This window comes from Stegodyphus dumicola, chromosome 10 (genome assembly GCF_044657685.1).
Source record: "Stegodyphus dumicola isolate Sdum_Otavi_A_Nest chromosome 10, ASM4465768v1".
In the NCBI taxonomy this organism is placed as follows: domain Eukaryota; kingdom Metazoa; phylum Arthropoda; class Arachnida; order Araneae; family Eresidae; genus Stegodyphus; species Stegodyphus dumicola.
Window position 1 is genome coordinate 129,906,173 of NC_140777.1, and position 21,469 is coordinate 129,927,641.

General features: G+C 35.6%; 1 protein-coding gene across 1 annotated transcript in view; it reads left to right on the forward strand.

The window, feature by feature from the left end:
* The first annotated feature begins 4,454 nt into the window (after positions 1 to 4,454).
* Positions 4,455 to 21,469, forward strand: part of LOC146995102 (uncharacterized) — a 61,900-nt gene continuing 44,885 nt past the window's right edge. The window contains exon 1 of the mRNA XM_085825543.1: positions 4,455 to 5,758. Within this exon, the coding sequence (XP_085681669.1) occupies positions 5,044 to 5,758 (715 nt within the window). The 5' untranslated portion in view covers positions 4,455 to 5,043. The remainder of the gene's footprint in view (positions 5,759 to 21,469) is intronic.

Below are 21,469 nucleotides of genomic sequence, written 5' to 3' on the forward strand. Positions count from 1 at the left end.
TAATGCAAAATAACTTTTAATGCACTGAAAATGTTATGTGTAATATACATGCATACTAGCTAAAGCAAAATTGAAAAATTCTCATGTATATTTTATAAAACGAAACTCCGCCTCCCGGTCGCTTCCGCACAAAACTTTTTGAGTTATCTGTCTAACGCTGCTATCCGATTATAGGTACTTTCAATAGTTTCTCATCGATTAATAATTAAAATATGTCACACATTTTGCATACAACCTGTATATCCAACGATTTAATAATTTTTATTAATGTACTTACTAACTGTGAAATGAATAAAAAGAATAGTTTTTAATGTTCTGTATTGCAGAACGGGTATTTAATTTTTTTATTATTTCAGTTGCTCTTCTTTCAAATTTTTCAGTGTTAATTTATTTTTATTTTTTATTTTATTCATTTTAGTTAATTTTTTATGCTTACTTTTGAGGCGTTAAAATATAATTTGAAATTTTTTCACTGCAGTATTTTTCTTATTACAAACTGCTAATCAGTTTTCTGTCAATGAAATGTAAACGCAGTAATGGTGGTAGAGTCGAATATGATGTCAATGATAAATTTAATGAATTATTTAATGAGAGATTTCTATTCATAGAATGAGTTGATTTTTTTAATTCACCTTTGAAAAAAGGTAAATTAAACTCTGTCAGTAATAACAGCTCCTCTAAAATAACTGAATTTGTAATAAATAACAAATTATAGGACTTTGTGAAAAGCATAGAAATATACAGCGCTAGAAACAAAAGCGTAAAAACTCTTTTTTCTATTAGAAATCTTGCGAATTCGCTTTACACCTGTAGATCATCAAACGTCAATTAGATAATAGCGGTAGTGTTGAAGCTGATGTCTACGATAATCGTAATGAGTTATTATGAATGCTTGAATTGAAATTTCCTTTCATATTTATAAGATGATTTTTTTTAATTTTATCTATGATAGAAAAAAATTAAATCCTGTCAGTGACGACAGCTCTAAAATAACTGAGTTTTTAGCGATAAAAATGGAACAATATAAAAAGCATTACAAACAAAGCATGAGAAATATAAGAACATAAAAAAAGCCCAATCACAAAACATAGTATGGATAACGGAAGTTCCTATCGAATAGTTGGGTTGAAATTAAATATATTGCTTGTTTTTAAAAGGAAAGCAAAGGAAGAAATTTGAAACATTTAACTTAAAGAAGGAAATTAATGTCAGGATAAATTGAATTGTGGAGTCACCAGGCTTTTTTGAAGCAGGAGACATGAAAAATGTGCAATGCCCTCACCGAGATTCGAATATCGGATCTCCTGATTGCTAGCCTGAAGTGCTGTTCAGTTGTTACACTAGAAATGCACCCGGTGAGGAGGGTTAAAATACCTTGTAAAATTCAAAACTAAAAAGAAGTTTGTTAAATAATCATTTTTGACTCTAAAAAAACACCAAGGTATACGGACAGAAAGAAGCATATAACGGAAATAAGATGAGGCGTTTTAAATAATTGCGTTTTAAAATAATATATGTAAATATCAATAACAAGAAAGTTTCCGAGACCAGTACTTCAGTATGTGTTATAGAATTTTACGAAAGATCTGAGGTTAATTTAGAGAAATTTTAGTATGTTTAATTTGCTTATTTAATTGGTTATAAAAAATGCGTGTAGGTAATTTGCCTTAAAAAAGATGCTTTCGGGAAGAACTTTCCGAGCGAAAATAGTTCATATAGGTAATACAGGTAATGGAAACCCACGCAGACATGAGAAGCGTTGAATCTGGACTAGCTGCCAGTGTTAAGCATTTTTTATTCTTTTTACTTCCTTGTACGAAGTAAAAAGGAAGTATTGTAATCGAGAAAAGTTTCAGGCAGCATATTTCAACGAAAATATCCATTTTGACGGCTATCGAATGCAATTTAACGATGTCTTTGCGTTATATCTGTACGTAAGGACAGAATAAAATACTCTTTTCCTTCAAAAAAATTATAAAACTGCTTTAAAATGAATTCTGAAGAGAATTTTTCGTGGCGTCTGTACGAACGTATGTACGTACGTGCTTACGTACGATCGTGCGTACGTACGTATCTCGCATAACTCAAAAACGAGTAGCCTCAGAACGTTGAAATTTTGTATATAGGACTGCTATAACATGTATATGTGCACCTCGTATTTTGTTTGCAATCGGCCGCACCAAACGTATATAAATATATTTATATATATATATCCACTCTGTTACCCGGCTCAGTGATCTCAGTTTCTTTACTCTTATATTTTGGTAAATTGTACATTTTTTGCTTTAAAAATGATTGAATTATGTTGTTTTATCTTCTGGTTAAGGATTTTATGCCTTTAGTAAATTTGTGTGCAATATTTTTGGAATTATCAGCAATTTTAAAGTTGTTTAATTGCCGCTAAGCCATTTTTAATGGCGGCCATTGATGTTTACATTTGAAACAGGAGACTAGTGGATTTTTTGCCAATCTAGAGAAACTTAGCTTCGCAACAACAAAGATAACGCATTCATTTATTATTGCCAATTAAATCATGCTTAATTCTTTCTGGAATTTTTTGGACGAAATAAGTGTTTGAGATTTACTTCGTAATTTTTAATATAGATATTTTGGGTTTTTATGTATTTTTGCCTTCTCGCGAAGTGAGAACTGAATTAATTGAATGAGAAATACTCAATCGTCTGTGAAAAACTGTTTCTTTTTTGTTTTGTTTGCTTAATTTCTTTTATGCATCATTCTAGTTTTATTATAGTATTTGAATAGAACATGTGGCAACGATTAGATAATTCTATTCTTTAAATGATATAAATTTTGTGCATTATGAGTTATAATATGAACGAAATATATAAGTGAACTGTTATATAATTATTGGATTATATAACAGTTAACTTCGTTTCCGTTATAAAATTATTATGTAAGTTAACTGTTATATAATTATTAATACTGTTAAGTGAATCTAGCGCCAGAGTGTCGCTATCGTAAACAAATACTAGAGTGAATTTTAAAGAATGCATTTATTCTATTGTGGTTTATGCGCTGTCGGCGAAGTAGATTTAATTCAATCTAATAAGTTTAAATGAAATGCAAGAAAAAATGCGTATAATTTAATATTCCAATACAAGGAAGTCATGTGGTGAACACATCAGATTTTTTTTTTTTTTTTTTTTTTTCCCTGTCAAACTGGCCCCAAAATTTTTCCGCTTGATAAATTTGATAACTTTATTTGGATACTTCCATATTCATCATAATCTACAATATGCGATGTTCAGTTTAATTACAGTTTTGTTCGGCAAAAGTGTCTAAAAACTTAAATCTTAATTTTTTAATCCTTCTATTTCTTTCCAACAGTTAGAATTATAGTTGTTGCTTTCTTTTTGCTATATTATGTAAAAGTTTATTTTGTTAATTTGAGCCAGGTGTTCTTAAGAAAACGGTGAAGTGTATATTCATTTCTTTCTTTATAAAAGGAAGGAGATGTGTGAGATTCCCTTGAAATGCATAGAATACGTCAGTGCAGAATTAACATCATTTTAAGATTGATTACTGCGTAAATTTAAACTTAAGTCAATGAGCTTCATTTCATATAACGGGTATTACTTATTCAATTTCATTATTTAATCTACAGCTATTGGATTTATAACATGAAATATGTGAAATTGAGAATGTCTGTGGTTAAAAGAAATAAATAATTTTTTACTCATTTTGCGTAGATACACATATATTATTTGTAAATAATTTTAATGGTAACATATTTCCTATTCATTAAAAATTTAATTTACTTTAGTAGTTCTTGAAAAGGAATGTTAATTTTGTTTAAAATAGCATTATCTTTGCTATGAAAATTCCGTAGAAATATAAGCTAGTTTTTCAAAAAAATATAAATAATAAACCTGTAATGACAGACAATATAATAAATGTACAGTACAAATATAAAAATGCGAGTAACGCATGTGTAATTTTCCTACCTACCAACATTTCTATGCATTTTATTCATAGAAGTACTACTACAAAACAGTAAAAGCTGTCCTAAAGTATGACTTTAGGACAGCTTTTACTGTTTTAACAATACAGCAACAACAATACAGCAATGAAATGTTTACAACAATACAGCAATGTTTACAACAATACAGCAATGAAATATGGATTTTTTTTTTTTTTTTTTTTTTTTTTTTTACGTGAGAAAGCGTTGGATCTGTGGAGGTATTCTTTTCCTTTCCTCTCAGTTAAGAAACTGTTCACTGCCACAACGCCAAGCTGTGCAATCCCAACACGGAAGTGAAAAACTTACCATTCTACATGCACCTCTTCATTCACGATCACCAGCATCTCGATCGAAAACAAAACAACACTAAAAACTAAAACATTCGACGAAAATGCATGACGCGTGAAAGGTAAGAAAAGAAAACGTTATGCCATGGATGCACTTGACTCGGGAGGGGGTGGAGGCCTGGAAGAAGCAGCCGGATCCGCAGGCGATGGGCCACCGGGCCATATTCGGCCACATTTTCAGGTTCGTCGACCGCGATTCACCGAGCCAGTTTTTATTCATTTCTTTTATTTCTTTTTTTGATTTTACATTGTTTTTATTTTCCCCGATACGCAAGGGTGATTTTTTCGACGATGCGGTGTTTTGAGTCGCACGCCAGCAGCATTTACCAGAGCAAGGCCAACCCCGTTTTCGTTCTCTCCTTATCCACTAGCTGACCAGTTGAGTCTCGTGAGTCTCTAGATCCGGTTCGAAATTCTGTGCGCGCTTAAGAAGAAAGGGCTTAGAAAGAAAAGAACATAACGGAACGCGCAGCAGGGACGTGCCGGAAACAAACTGAAAGTCGTTTTGGAAAATTTAATTCTGAAAGATTATTAACGCTGCAAAAGACACTGCAATGAAAACTGATTCATCGATCCCATAAAATCGAATTCGAACAATTATTAGCTCTTTTGTGTGGAAGCACAGATTTCTGAAGTATTATTAAAAAAGAGAATTCAGACGTCTAAACAAATTTCTGTAAAAGTTTTAGTATTTCTTTAACTTTATTGACGTAAATGATCATGGAGCTCATAGTATTAGCAACCAGTATGCTTCGTCTGATCTTAGTATCTGCAGTATACCTTCTTAACATAAGAGGACTTTTAAGATTGACTTGGCAACCCAGGGCGTGCATTCATGCCTTGACGACAGGTGCTGTTCTTCTTGCCGGTGTACTTTACCTCAGTAGCTGGGCACCATACATTGCATACACGTTGGCTAATGGTCACTGGTTGCTTCTAGGTGCTAGAAGGCATTGCCTCTTGCAACATTTCGTTGCTGCAGAAATTGGAGCTGTTCTGCTGGCTCTTTTAGCAGTAAGACTTATGTATAGATGTTTGGTGAGAGTTTACAAAAGACCCCCACCATCTGCCAGGGCGGCGAGTCTTGTTACCTGCTTAGCATGGTTAGGTCCTCAGCTCTTATACGATGCTGTCGCAGTGACCAGGGACGATACTACTCGGTCTCCCGACTCTTACCGTTTCTTGGACGATTTACTGGTGGTTCCTCAAGGTGCAAATGCTTCTCATGGTTACAGAGTTGGATTCATGATTTGCATGCAACTCCTCAGCGGTCCTGTACTAAGTTATTATGTGTGGCAATATCTTGTTCTTGTTCTGCCTTTGGCAGGATTAATCATCTACTGTTCAGCTAGGCTGATCCTTGCAGCTCATGTTCGGAGGAGAGACGTACCTGCTGATTCGTCGGTAGAAGCAAGAAATGGACGCTTTGGTGAGTTTATTTCATTTGCCATCAACAAACAAGTAATTAATTTTATTTAATATCTGTTCAACAATAATAGTCATTTTACCTGCCGCCATGTCAACGGGGCAGACTTTTGCTACACTTTTGTTTTGGGGAGACATGTAAATAATTCATGTTTAATAGTTATATAACTTTTTAAATGATTTGTAAATATTGCTATTAATGCCATGTTATTTTTGTGAAGCATTTATTTAAATATGAATGTCCCATATTTCACCTAAGCGTAAAAGATTACGTTAAAATAAATTCAGCTGCGCACATCTTAACAACAGTGCTAAAACTGAGGTTAAGGTAATAGAAGGAAAGAAAGGAATTTGGGTAAAAATAAAAATATTAGTTACTCCTTATAGTTCAAAGACATTACAGTTATGCAATCCGCGGAAAGAAGGAAAAATTATAATTAATGCGCATTTGCCAAACAATTCTCACGCGCTTTATGTTAAATTAATTTAATTGCAACGTTTTCAGAATTAACAACTTGCCGACATGTTTATTGTTTTAATAAAAAAAAAAAAAAACTTTTGATGCAGAAAGTGTTCGAAAATGTGGCTGCAAGCTTTTATTTGTTTAAATATTGATCCTGGAAATGCAATTCCATTTTCAAAGCTTTTCAATATAAGGTACAAAAGTTTATGAGAACTCTTTCAACTCTAAAGGTAGAATGGATATCAAATACCAACTCTTTCTATAGAACAAGAAATCTATTTAGTAATGCATTCATTATCCGCTAATAAATTAAACAATAAATATTCCTCAGCGCAAATTTTAATGAGAAATCAGTTTTTAAAAACTTCTAGGGAGTACATTAGAAAGTTAAATAATTGTGTTTCCCTGTAACTATTTCATTAGCAAATAAATCTGTTCTTGTTTTGGAATAGATCTCTGAGGTTTAAAAAAACTTTGCAACAGTTTTAGGGAATATTTAAATTCTGTTAAAAGTATTTATTGAAAAGTGATTTAAGTCAACAGCTTTGATTTCTAATATCTTCAAAATTTTTACATTTGAAGATGTTGAATGTTTTGTATTTATTTAAAAAAAGCGTGACCAAAATTTTACTAACTGGAAAATTTTCTGCACGTGGATCATATAAAAAGCTAAATTTTGCAGCTTCCGAGTACTGAAAACTTTCTCTTGAAACATACTTCCTTATTTTAAGAAATTTTACGTTTGGAAGTGCAGAATTTAGGGTCAATACATAATAAATTAAAGTCAGAAGGCATCTTTCTCAGATGACATTTATAGGAATAATGCAAATACCAATCATCTCTATTAGCATATTTCTTATAAAAAGCTTTTGTTTACCTTAACCTATAAGCTGATATACACTATTTCTTTGTATATTTTTTCATTCAGCTTTTTGGTGCCAGGCTCTGAAAATTTTATATAGATATTCGCGTAATTTTCCCCTTCCTCAATGGATTCAGAGAACGTGATTCCATAAACTTTAAAATGAATTCATTCAGGTAATGATCGTTTTCCTCTTATTAACAAAGACAATCCCTTGCAAACTACCTGCAAAGGTCACACCAAACCTGTTGAATTTTATGCAAACCTACTACAAGAACCTACCCATTGCGGTGAAGTAACACGAACTGACATTCAGTTTACAATTTTGTAGAATCAGCCGCATATTCACTTTCTCTAATTATTTATGAATGACTTAAAGGTCTAAGAAGTAACAGAGATAACTAACTAGTATAAGAGCGGGAGAGTTTCAACTTAAAAAGAAATAGAAATGAAGGTACCTTAGAGAAATAATATTGTGATTGTTAGCGGTACTTTATCCATGACTACATTCCTTTTGTTATATTTTTCTGAAGTTAAATGATTCACATAATTTTCCCCTCTTGATTTTAAACGATAAAATTAGTAAAAGAAGGGGAAAATACGCGAGGAAACAAGGTATATTAGATAATATTATTATGGCCCTACCCTCACCAAATCCTCAAGCATATTACTTACGGAACAGCAATAAGTATCAGATTCATCTATGTTCATTCCTGTTCTTTATGAAGCAGACAATGGCCGAGTCACTGAACACTGGTAGTTTGGTCCGCGGTTCGAATCCCAGCGAATTAGATACTGGATGGGCGTTTACGTGGTTTTCCCATGTGTAACGTGTATACGACCTACAGTTTCCTTTAAAAAGTCCTCTAAGCAGGCCAAGCATCCCTTCCCTTAGGCAGATAGCCATCGCATCCTCCTACAAGTATCACCATAACATTATCTGACAAGCAATAATATGCGCTCACACCCAGAGCTTGCGTAACTCAAGCTCCAAATTCCAGTATCTAAAAAGTGGTAATTTTCTCATGAATTAAAATTTTATAAAATTTGTGGAGTATTTTCATAGTTGTATTCACAGGTCATATCATTCAAGCTTTAAGCAAATAACTGCTGAGAAATTTTGAATTCATCAGTACAAATTAATAACAATAACTGAAAACATAGCTCTGTATTAAACATTAGGCAAATTTAATAATTTGCACCAGAGGCTCCTAGCCTTTTCTGAGCCACCGCGCCCTATACAAAAAAAAAAAAAAAAAAAAAAAAAAAAAAAAAAAAAAAAAAAAAAACCATAAAAAAAACATAACCATAAAAAATATTAAAAAATTGTTCATTAAAATTTTAAAATATGCAAAAAAATAATAAGAAAAAAAAATGTTTTTAAATCTTAAAGACGTAATTTTAATTACGTCCAAAGGAGCGTTTATTTAACGTTTTCTGTGTTACTTTTATTTATTAAATAGCATGTTCTACGTACTCAAACTTTAAAATTCAGTTCAACAGGAATATCGCAAATTAATTTTAAAATGAGCATATCTTTAGAATTTCCGATACAGAGTCTCGCGCGCTGGAGAGAAAATTTTTTTTCGTACAGTGTTGCCATTGCTCGCTTTGAAATCGTTTAGTTTTTTAATCAAAAATTCGTTGAAAATTCGTTTCCAAATTTTTAGCAAATAATAACTCTTGATATTTTTTTTTCTTCATGGAGCAATACTTTGCTATTTAGTAGAACTGATTCATTGAGTTTAATTAAAAATTTGCAAGTCTTAAAGCAATCGCATAGTGATTATCTTCATCTATTCTTTACTCCGAGTTATTGCTCAGAGAAATATTTCTGGTGATATCTGATGGTGTGTCATAATGAAGAAAAGTTTTAATTACGTCTCTGACTGTTGGCAAGCTTAATTTCTGCTTAACTGTGTGTGGTTCTCCAGCTTTTGAGATTAAGAATGAAATATTACACGACGCTCGTAGTCCATCATTTTCTTGTTTAAGAAAACGAAGCAAAAAGATTTGATAGAGTTGGTTATTTTAAATATTTCCTTTCCAGTCCTTGAAAGTAGCATAAATCTTTGCCTTTGTTATCAACATGTATCTTATTCAAATTCTCTTGTAGTCTATAAAGTTTCATATCTGTATTTGAAACATCTTTTAGCAAATTAAACTCATAGATAATGATTGGTTTGTTGACTAGGGCCTAAATCCATACTTTAAATACTCAATATTGTACTGCCGGCATTTCTTCTCAGATTCAGACGTTCTGAAATGCGAAACTGGCCGCGGTTTAAATAAATTAACTTTTCAAAAGATTTATAGATAGTTATAAAAATAAAGGATATGATGACTTCTATTAATTTCAGTTACAAATATGGATTATTGGCCAAGCACACTAAAGTAGTAAAACATTCCTAGAGCTATCTCTGCCTTTTATAGGTTTAATTCTGTTCACGTATCAACTTATATACCTTTGTTTATTTTCGACATTGGTGCACCTGCTGTGTAAATAGTCAGTAAAAGTTCCCATATTTTTCTGGAAATATGCTTGATTGTGTAAATTACGTCTTTGCTTAACAACTTGCAAAGACTTGTCACAGATAGTACTAAACGGAATTATATATATATATATATATACATTATGCTTATTTACTCGATAACAGTGAGATAAAAAATTTTAGATAGCTAGATAAAATGTTTATTCATAAAAACAGTAGGTATTTTCGAAGTATTTTATTACATTAATTTCCTAAATGGGTAGGTACGCCACGGCCGCCTTTCTTGAATGTCTCAATGCCCCCATTTTACTCTAGACCCGCTACCTCCCTCCCATGGAACACTCCAACACCCACTAGGGGCAGTACCGTTGGAAACCTACGATTTGTAAAATTCGTTGAACAAGCCAAATAATATTCTCTAACCAAGGTACATAATATAAAGGCGAAACAAAACGCCGGGAAGGGATTTTAGAACACGGTGCATGTATAAGCGACAAAATATTAATTAAATTTCAAAGGGGAAACACACCGTGGCACTTCATAACTAGAAATGGATTTAGGTACGATGGAAAAAATAACGTTGTTTTACAGAAGAATTTTGATTTAATCTTTAATTATCGGTCAAACTGTCTTCTTACAATGTAGATCAAAAACATGCAGCACTATAAAATGCAGCACATTATACATCATTCTCACAACTCTTGGTAATGGACAGAAACCGGAGCTTAAGTTAACTTCATTCAAATTCGTTTATCCTAGAAAACATAAAAGTAAATAAATAAGTAAATTATTTCCCACATAGGAAATATCTGGCTTGCATTATGTAATTAGCTCTTCTGTAAATCCGAGCAAATTTCTCTTAGAAAATGCTCCAAAAGATACACAATTAACTAATACTCAAAGAGTACTTGTTTGCTGTCTAGAAGAAACTAGTCAGCACTATTTGAAATAATACTTCAGAATTTCCAGTAGTGCCTTACAAAGCACCAATTAATCGAGACTCAAATATTGGTAGTAAAATAATTAACAGTTTTTTTTTCTTTTTTTGAAAGTTATATTGGATGCAAAACCTTATATATATGAAGATTAAAAAAGTTATATATGAAGCAAAAAAATTTTACTTCATATCTCATTTATTTTAATTACTAGCCGCTAAGCGGCCAGCCTGCGTCTGGATTTTAAATGTACCAGAAAATGCCTAAAGGGAACAAACACCAAACATTAAATTTAAAAAGAATTTTATTCTGCAGAACAACTTTATTTTAAAAAAAGGGGGGGGGGAGAAAAAAGTAAAAACAAATTTTCAATAAAAATGTATTATATATATATATATATATATATATATATAAATTTTAATTAAATAAGCAATATCCTTTAATACAAATATTAATTATCCTAATAAATATATTAACCAACTTCCCGTTATAAAATTTTAAGAATTCAAATGGTATAAAGAGTATAAAGGAAATTTAAGAAATTTGTTTCCTAAAAAAAATCATGCAAAATATTTTATAACATTAAAATAATATATAATTAAAACATAATATAAAAAATTACAATGCAATAAGCAATGTTCTTAATACAAATACTACTTAACTAGTAAGTAAATTAACCAACTTCCCGTGCAAAATCTTAAAAATTCAAATGGTATAAAGGAAGTCTGTGTTCGCTAATAACTCAGTCACTACTATAGCTATCGTCACCAAATGTTCTACAAGTCTTTTCTGTGTCCTGGAAAAGGTCGACATCCACTTAAAAAAAAAGCTAAAATCAGAGATATTAATTAAAAACTCTTAAAATGCTATTTTTCGTCTTCATTTTTCCGAGTGGCAATAGCGCTGATATCAGCAGCAATGGCAACAGTGATATATCAGCAACAACGGCGATATGATGCGATTTCATCAAAAAACATAAAATAAAGGAAAAATATCATTCGAATTTGGAAAAATCGCTTCGAGGTGAACTGGCTGTTGTCTAGATGCACCCTATGTATCAAATTTCGTAGCACTGGGTTCGTGCTTACGCGCAGCACGAAAGAAAGATGCACACACAAGACAGACTCTTCTTTTTATTATATTGTTGGGTGCGTACGGGTTCGTTATGAAATGAATGCACAAGTCCGATGAAAAATGAACAAAAATTTATTATTATCACAACAAAAATGCTTAAATTTTCTCAAATTATCATGCAGTATTACAATATCTCACAGTAGTTATCTTTTAACTACTCAAATGTACAATAGAACGTAATTCAAAACAGCTAAAGAACGCTAATCCGCGAATTCGCTATAATCAACAACAGCAGTTTTCTAAACAACAGCAAAGCAACTACTACAAACTGAGATGTTTTCCTCCTTTTATAAGATTTTAAAATCACGCGCTAGAATTTTCCAGTACTTTCTCGAAATCAAAAAGAGATATTTATTTATTTAATGCACGCGCTCTTGTATTTTCAATTTTCCGGCTTAGCTTTCTTTTAATATTCGTCACGCGCTGTATTGCGCGAGAAATAAAACCATTTAATTTATAATTGAACTAACATTAGCTTTTTAAATACCAAATTCGTAACACTGCCCCCTTCCCAAGGACTGCACGTCCCGGGCAGTACAATCCCTGGACAGGAAGCTAAACTTACAACTGTGGCATAAATGCATTAATAAGCATTACATTGCAATAATAAACAACATGAACAATAAATGCAATACATAAAACAAATCAAATGCTGTCAAATACAAATCAAATACACATTTAAAAACAAAATGGACCATGGTCTTATACTATTTACAATTATTTACATTATGTACTATGGCCATAGTAATGAGCTAACCTGTCGTAATGAACGACTTTAGGTTTAGAATTCGAAGACTTACGAATCCGAACCACGACGTCATTCAGCCTGTTTAGGACTGTGTACGGCCCATCCCAAGGTGACTGTAATTTCGGACAAAGTCCTTTCCGTCGAGTCGGATTCCACAACCACACCTTGTCTCCTTCGTGGAATTGATGTTCAGTAGCTCTTGTGTCGTATCGGGTCTTCATCTTCTCCGTCGCCAAGTTGACTCGCTCTCGTGCAAAATTGTGCATCACTTCAAACCGGGCCTGGAGATCTTGAATATATTCCTCAGACGATGAAGGAGCATCCGGAGGGCGGCCAAACAATAGATCACAAGGCAGACGAAGGTCACGACCGAAGAGCATCTGTGATGGAGAATAGCCGGTAGTCTCGTGGACAGCACTGAGGTAAGCCAGTAAAAAGAGTGGTAATTTCTTGTCCCAGTCCTGTTGGTTTCTGGAAACCACTAATGAGAGGTTATTAAGGATGGTTCGATTGAACCTCTCTACCATGCCGTCCGACTGGGGATGCAACGGCGTCGTTTGAGTTTTGTCAATGCCAAGTAGTTTGCATAGTTCTTTGATTACTGCCGAGGCAAAATTCCTTCCCTGATCGGAATGTAACTGAAGAGGCACTCCGAACCTGGAAATCCAGTGCTGTATCATTACCTCAGCTACTGTGACTGCCTCTTGATCAGGAATAGGATAAGCTTCAGGCCACTTGGTGAAGTAATCAATGACAACGAGTATGTATTTGTTGCCATCAGCAGTTCGTGGCAGAGGTCCCAAGATGTCAAAGGCGATACGTTCAAAGGGCGCACCTACGTTGTAACGTTGCAGTCTGCCTCGTCTGCGTTTCCTCGGTCCTTTCCGACCTGCACAGGCATCGCAAGATCGGCACCACTTTTGCACGTCATTCTTTGCATTATTCCAGTAAAAGCGCTCACGAACTCTCTGTAAGGTCTTCATAATTCCAAAGTGACCTCCTGTAGGGCTGTTATGTAGTTCTTTGAGGACATCAGGAATCCGGGATCTTGGAAGTATCAGTTGCCATCGGAACGTCTTCCCATCATCCGACTCGAATTTCCGGTATAAGACGCCGTTTCGAATGTGAAGTGAATCCCAGAGTGCCCATTATTGTTTTGTTGTAGGACTACAGATAGAAATGTCCTGCCATGTAGGTTTTCTGTTTGATGACTCTATTAAATCAAGTATGGATTTAATGTCGCGGTCTTCCAGCTGGTCTTTCCTGACTTCATCATCACTCCACGGGTCTCGATCAGCCGATGTTGATGTTGTAATTTGTCTTGCGACCGGAGTCAGCAGCTCGTATTTCGCTTCCACCCTGGAACAATATCGGCAGCTTTCTTGGTAAGGTCTTCTAGACAGGGCGTCGGCGTTCCCGTGTGATGATCCCGTACGATGACGGATAGTGATGTCATATTCTTGGAGTCTCTGTATCCACCTGGCTATTTGACCCTCAGGATTTTTGACATTTAAAAGCCAGGCCAATGAGGCATGGTCCGTGCGGAGGAGAAATTTTCTCCCGTATAGATAATGATGAAAATGTTCTACAGCTTTGACTATGGCGAGCAACTCTTTCCTTGTGACACAGTAATTCCTCTCCGGTTTAGACAGGCACTTGCTCCAGTAAGCTACTACACGTTCTTGGCCGTCTATTTCTTGGGACAAAACAGCACCGACACTTTCATTGCTCGCGTCGGTGTCGAGAATAAATGGTCTGTCGAGCTGAGAATACGTCAGGATTGGAGCAGATGTTAAAGCTTCCTTTAAGTTGTTAAATGCATCCTCGCATTCCTTTGTCCACAAGAATCTTTGCTTGCTCTCTGTCAGCTTGTGAAGTGGTCTTGCAATGGAAGAAAAGTTCTTCACGAATCTCCTATAGTAGATGCAAAGCCCTAGGAAGCTTCTCAGCTGATGGACATTTTCAGGACGCGTCCAGGATTTAACCGCTGATACCTTTTCAGGATCCGTGCGCACACCTTCTGCAGAGATGACATGTCCCAGGTAAGTCACTTCCTTTCGAAACAATTTGCATTTAGCGGGAGTCAGCTTCAGATTGGCCTCTTTCAGTTTCTGAAGCACCTTTCTAAGATTTTCTAGATGCTCTTCAAAACTCTTTCCGACGATGATGATATCGTCCAGGTATATCAGACAGGCTTCGTAGGAAAGGCCTTTCAAAACAGTCTCCATAAGACGTTCGAATGTTGCCGGCGCATTACACAGTCCAAACGGCATAACTTTGAACTGCCAAAGTCCTTGTCCCGTAGTAAATGCCGTCTTTTCTCGGTCATCAGGATGGATTTCTACCTGCCAATACCCACTCTTTAAATCAAGTGTTGAGAACCACTTGCTTCCAGAAAGAGTGTCTAGAATGTCATCAATTCTAGGAAGAGGGTAACTGTCTTTCTTCGTAACCTCATTCAACCGGCGATAGTCAACGCAAAATCTTGTTGAGCCGTCTTTCTTTCTGACGAGAACGATGGGAGATGCCCATGGACTCGCTGAAGGCTCGATGACATCGCCTTCTTCCATATCTTTTAACAGTGTTCGCACCTCTTTCTGTTTAGCAAACGGTAGACGTCTTGGATGTTGCTTGATCGGGGGATGATCGCCAGTATTTATTCTATGTTGTGTCAAACTAGTTCGACCCACGTCAGAAGACGAGCGGGAGAAAACAACTTGAAGATCTTTAATGACGCGATCGGCAGCATTTTTCTCTTTATCGTTTAATTGTGCATTCTGCAATAACTCCGATGTAATGCTCTCTGAGGACACGGATTCTAGGATGTTACTCTTTCTTTCAACGCTGGTTACTGGAGTACATGTTGCAACCACTTCACCTTTCTTAATAACTCTCGACTTTTCAGTTACATTGGCGACTCTCACCGGGATAACCGTTCTGGATAGGTCGACGAGTGTTGAGGCTACTAGTACTCCTTTTGGGATATTACAGTTATTGGGATATTCTATGATGCCGTAGCGGAAATTTCTATTTTCGGCTATGGATCCAGGAAGTAAAATTTCTGTTCTTTACGGTATTGTGATATAGTCTTGTGCTATGATTTTATGGACAGATTTAACTTCTTCATCATTAACGAGAAATAACGCTATGTCCTCAGATGTAGAATGCAATTCGTTATTTTTAAAATCCAAGGAAAAATTGTATTTCCTTAGAAAGTCCAATCCGAGTATGCAAGAATCAGTGATCTCTGCTACATATGCCGTGTGATGGTAAGCGGCACTTCCAAACGTGATGTTAACATTTACTTTTCCGTCGATGTCGATCTTCTCACCGGACACAGTCTGGAGGGTAACGCAGGGCGGCGTCCAGATAAGTTTGTTTCCTAGTTGTTGAGCCAAATCTTTTCGGATGATGGTGACGTTGGCTCCTGTATCTATAGTCATATTGCACGGAACTCCATTAATATGTCCTATTATGAAAAGTCCATTACTGCCGCCTCTCACTGCAGAAATCTGAAGCGCTTTAAACGGTGGCTTTTCATTATCTGGCAACCTCCGCCCCGCGAGATGGCCACTAATTAGTTTCCCTGCTGCTTGTTAGAAGCGGTCTTAACATCAGTACCCTGGGGTGTTTTGCAGTTTCGTCGTATGTGTCCTTCAGCACCGCAGTTCCAGCACTTAACGGTCGGTTTCTTTTCACCAATATTCCGTCTCAAGGCGTTCAGTTGTCTAGTTAAATCGTCAAGTCGAGCGGTGACTTGATCCCCTGGCTCCTGGACTTGAGCAGCTCTGACTGGGTGGTGGTCTCGACGAGAGGCTTGCTGGGCTGCCTCAAATTTCATGGCGTACACTAGAGCACTTTTTAAATCTTTTACATCCGCCATTCGTAGAGCTTTCTGTATTTCAGTATCTCGGATGCCGTCGATAAAGTATTGCAAGGACAGGATTTCCCTTGTTTCTGTCGGGCATTCCGAAAAGGCGAGATGGGACAGCCTTTCAACATCCGCGGCGAGCTCCTGAAGTGTTTCGGTAGGCTTCTGTTGACGAGATTTTAATTGGAGCCTGCTGTAGTCTTTTAAACACTTCTCCCCAAAGCGCAACTCCAAGGCGCCGGACAGAGCTTCGAAATCTAACCTTTTGTTTTCGGGAAGAGTCTGAAGGATATCCGCTGCGTCGGCTCTTAGAGAAGCGGCGAGATGACAGGCCTTAGCTTGGGAATCCCATCCATTCGCATCCGCCACGATAGAAAATTGTGTCTTATACACCTGCCAGGAGGTCTTCCCATCATATGTGGATAGCTTCAGAGGTGGACGAGCAGGCATTGGTAAGAATTTAAAATCATCACTCCTGCTCCCTGCCGACGCTACGAATTTCTTTAAAGTATCCATTTCTTTGGCAACTGCAGAAACTCTCTCATCAATTTGTTGTTCGATTTGGTGTTGGACGGCACAAACTCTTCCTTCAATTCGTTCCTCCACAGCAGAAACTCTCCCTTCTATATGTTCTTTTACAGAAGAAACTCTTTCTTCTATTTCTTCTTTCACCGAAGAAACTCTTTCTTCAATATGATCTTTTACGGAAGAAACTTTTTCTTCAATATGTCCAACTTTATTTTCAACTGCGTCAATTCTGCCTTCCATAGCTTCAAATTTATTTTCTATTATGCAAGTAATTTCTCTTTTCATTTCTTCTTGACCAGCTTGAACGGCTTTCATTTCGTCCTTAACGGATTCCTGGCCCAATTTCATTTCTTCCTTAATGGATTCCTGGCTCAATTTCATTTCCTCTTTAATTTCTTCTTTAAATGAGGCAAAGGCTGATATTAACTGCCTTAATTGCTCTTCCATCGCTCTTGTTATTGGCATTCAAATCCCACTTCTGACACCAAAAATTGTTGGGTGCGTACGGGTTCGTTATGAAATGAATGCACAAGTCCGATGAAAAATGAACAAAAATTTATTATTATCACAACAAAAATGCTTAAATTTTCTCAAATTATCATGCAGTATTACAATATCTCACAGTAGTTATCTTTTAACTACTCAAATGTACAATAGAACGTAATTCAAAACAGCTAAAGAACGCTAATCCGCGAATTCGCTATAATCAACAACAGCAGTTTTCTAAACAACAGCAAAGCAACTACTACAAACTGAGATGTTTTCCTCCTTTTATAAGATTTTAAAATCACGCGCTAGAATTTTCCAGTACTTTCTCGAAATCAAAAAGAGATATTTATTTATTTAATGCACGCGCTCTTGTATTTTCAATTTTCCGGCTTAGCTTTCTTTTAATATTCGTCACGCGCTGTATTGCGCGAGAAATAAAACCATTTAATTTATAATTGAACTAACATTAGCTTTTTAAATACCAAATTCGTAACAATATGTAGAGATTAGTTGAATATAAGTGATTTTTAAACTAATATGTTATAGAGAAAGGTTAATGCGCCATTAATAATTATCTATTGTATTTCAACTGGACGGTTTGGGCACTTAAAAATTTACTTTTATTTTCTTCACGTTGAAAGTAGAAAATTGAATGTAATTAAGAAAATTTAAAATAATTACTTGGTAATGACTTAATACGGTTTTAGAGATTGTTTCTATCAATGTGCGATAAAATTTATTCATTAATGAAAGAGTAGAAGAGAAACACACCAGCACCACGCATGCAAAATTTCAAATGAACATGTTTGAGTTAAATTTGGATACTCCAATTGTAAAAAAATACCTTTAAAACTACATAAAGATTTTTTTCGTGCTGAAATATTATGCTTCCCTCTATTACTTTTTATGCCCATTTTTTACAGATTGGCATAGCTTTATTAATTGCCCTATCTTTACTAAACTGAGTGTGCTGATCAAGAAATGACATTAGAGATTTTCAATTGGGTCTCTTTTTGGTGGCTCACTAGTGGTCGAGCGACAAACTCACTGCACACTGGCAGTTCGATTTGAGTTCGAATTCCGATGAATGGGCTGACCGCGTGGGTGTTTTTATAATTTTTTCCATGTGTAGCATAGATACGAGCCAGTTTTCCTCAGAAAGTCTTTCACGAAGGCGTCCCTCCCCTTTGTTTTGAATTGACAGATAGTTCTCGTGTCTTTTGCCATAATCCAAGTAAACCATTCCAAACTTTCATTTGGTGTTACAGAACTAGAAGCTGAAGTTTATCTATCAGCATCAGGCTATGTGTGAAACGCTGCTAGGCACCATGCAGTATCGTAGTAACATGGCAGCATTTATAGAAATATGAGCAGTATTATCACTCGATAAGGTTAACGTAGGTAATTTTAATCATTAGCATTAATAGAGGCCCGCACAAAAGTGCAGCTAGGGGGAGCAAAGGAGGGACATCTGTTTCTGGGCTCTGCATCCAGGGGCCGCTGAATTACTGTAAAAAATTTTAGAAGGAAATATTTTCCATTCTTGGCAAACAAGAGGCGAACGCGAAATCGTCACTAGTTCCCGGACTCTGAAAACCCTAGCTACGACTCTGGACCCGCATACCCTCCCGTGCGGAGAACTGCAGTTATCTAAAACTCAAAGATCGTCACTGAAACATAGAAAGTTTGCAAGAAAATAATAAAAATGTTACCCTTTGCGAAGAAACGTAGTCTATCTTAATTGTGATAATGATTTTAATTGAACTAAAAGAAAAATTTTGTGGGTTAAATTGTGAGTAAAAAATTTGTCCACTTTTATCAGCGGAGCTGAAAATGCCGGACCTCGTGGTATGAAGGTTACAGCAAGTGTAAAGAAACTTTGACTGATATGCGGCATCAAAATAAAAACATTAAAACGTTCAAGAACATTTCACCTCATGTGTCATCATAGCAACAAAACGGAAAGAAGGTTTATTGCGTAACATGAACATTAGTGATTGTAGCCATACAATTCCGCAACACTCCACTGCATCATTCTTTATAATTTGGGAACGCATTCAGTCAGTCTTCATGCACCTGAGTATTTGTAAGCTCCTGTTCGAAGTACCTTGTGTTGCTTGATATTTTTGTGTTGTGAGTGTGGTTGCTGCGTTGTATGCATGTTAAAATTTTTATTTCGAGGTTCTGATAAAACTCACACCATGGACGTGTGTAAACAAGCAATAGAGATTTTCTACACATACGAGGAAATTTAATTTTGAATCTAGAAAATGCGCTGTGCTGAAGCAATAAAAGTTAACTCCTCGTACTTTGCATGCAAAACTGAAGATCAGAACGGAATCTTGGCTCCTCATGGAAGCTGCACCAATTGTTTATCTACCTCCGTGAATAGTATATAGACTTCAACTATTTTTCTGACGACCATATAGTATTCCTCGGAAAAATGAACGTGACCTTTATTCACACACCTTTCTCAACTCTTTATTTTATCTCATGGTGGTGCGAGGGAAACTGGTTTCATTCCTGGAAAAAAGTGGAACGTGGTAATCCCTCGCTCAAAGTTCCCACTCGTCTAATTGTACGTGTATTGTTATGCATCGACTGTCCGTCGCTGGCCACCCCCTAGATGGTAATGGATCACGTTCCAAGTCACAACCTGAGAATTTTCAACAAATTTTCCCAGGTCTTCGACATTATACCTGTAAACAATCAATTCACATTATACCAGTAAAACCAGATTTCAACATTATACCTGTAAACAATCGAGAGACGCTCTGAAAATTTCGGGCAAATAAGAATCCAGGGAGTCTTTTCGATACGCTCAAAACTTTGGAACAAAACACGATGAGAACAGCTCCAGAGTTATTTCGTAAAAGAGAGAGTTTGCTTTTTTTTTGTGGTTTCAGTTTTGTCAGAAAAAGCATATTCCGCTCGCTCTGTCGACAGCATCTTCTGCTTACGGTACCCGGCTGTCCACTGCCGACCTATGAGAACCTATACCTATATGAAATAGACTGTATGGGTTCTTATGTTTTTATACTTTTTTATATTTTCCTTTCTTCTATGAATCTTTCGATTTCTATGAATTTTTTTTCATGGTTGCTCGTAACGGGCAACCATGGTTAGAAGGAATGTGAAGACTGTCTCACTCAAAAATTTATTTTCATTTTCTTCGAAAAAGAAACGTGTTTACAAACTTTCTCCCAACATTAACAAACTTCGAACAACTTCAGAGATACTGAACATTCTTTTCTTTATTCCTACTTAGTCTAAAATTTTAAATAAAGTGAAAATGCAACCCCTGACGGTTTATGCATCGCGACAATACGTACATGGAAAAGTTTGCTGTATGATGTTTGGAGTGCCTATGCTATGGCGAGAACCTATTCGTCATACAGCAGACTGCTATTTCTGTTTAACCCCATCTGTTTGCAAAGCATGCCAGAAAGAAAAAGAACACGTTGATGCACCCGGATCTACTTTCAGAAAGATACCTTCTTTTATACCACTGCCATCCAATCAATCCAAAGCCCCGAGTGTGTTTCAGCCTGAACACACGATAAAGTTAAGTACACAGGATAGAAAGTAGCATTCGACATCTCAAGGTCTGTTCTTTTTCCCGTCAATGAATCACATAAAATAACACAAGCTCCATTAAACTAAGCAGAGACTTAAAACTTCCAAAACTTAAAGCTGCAATGCTGACCTGACAGCTACAATAACTGGGTCACCTAGCAAATCATCTGAAAATGAAATTGTAATTTCTAAATAAGAGCATTCGGATTCAGGAGGAAAAAATAAGTGAAAAAAGTATTTAATTTTTCTTAAATTTCCTTTATGTCAAATCTTCAAAAGACGAGCAAAACTTTGTTGATAGGTGTTAAAATGTAATATAAATTTTGCTGAAACTTCTAAACAAGAGCCAGTCTTGGATGATAAAGTGCATATTTACGATCAAAAAGTGAAATTAAGTAAACGAAAACTTGTTTAATTTCTTTGTTTCAGTTATTGTGGCGGTATTTAGTACGAGTATCTCATTTACGTCCTGATAAAAGGTGATAAAAAGTAGAAAGAAAAGTAAAATTTAAAACATAAGATAATAACTTAATTGAATTTAAAAACCTTACAAATCTACTTCACGCTTTTTAAGAACATTACGTCCAAAAATACAGATGGAATTATTCGTGCTTTTT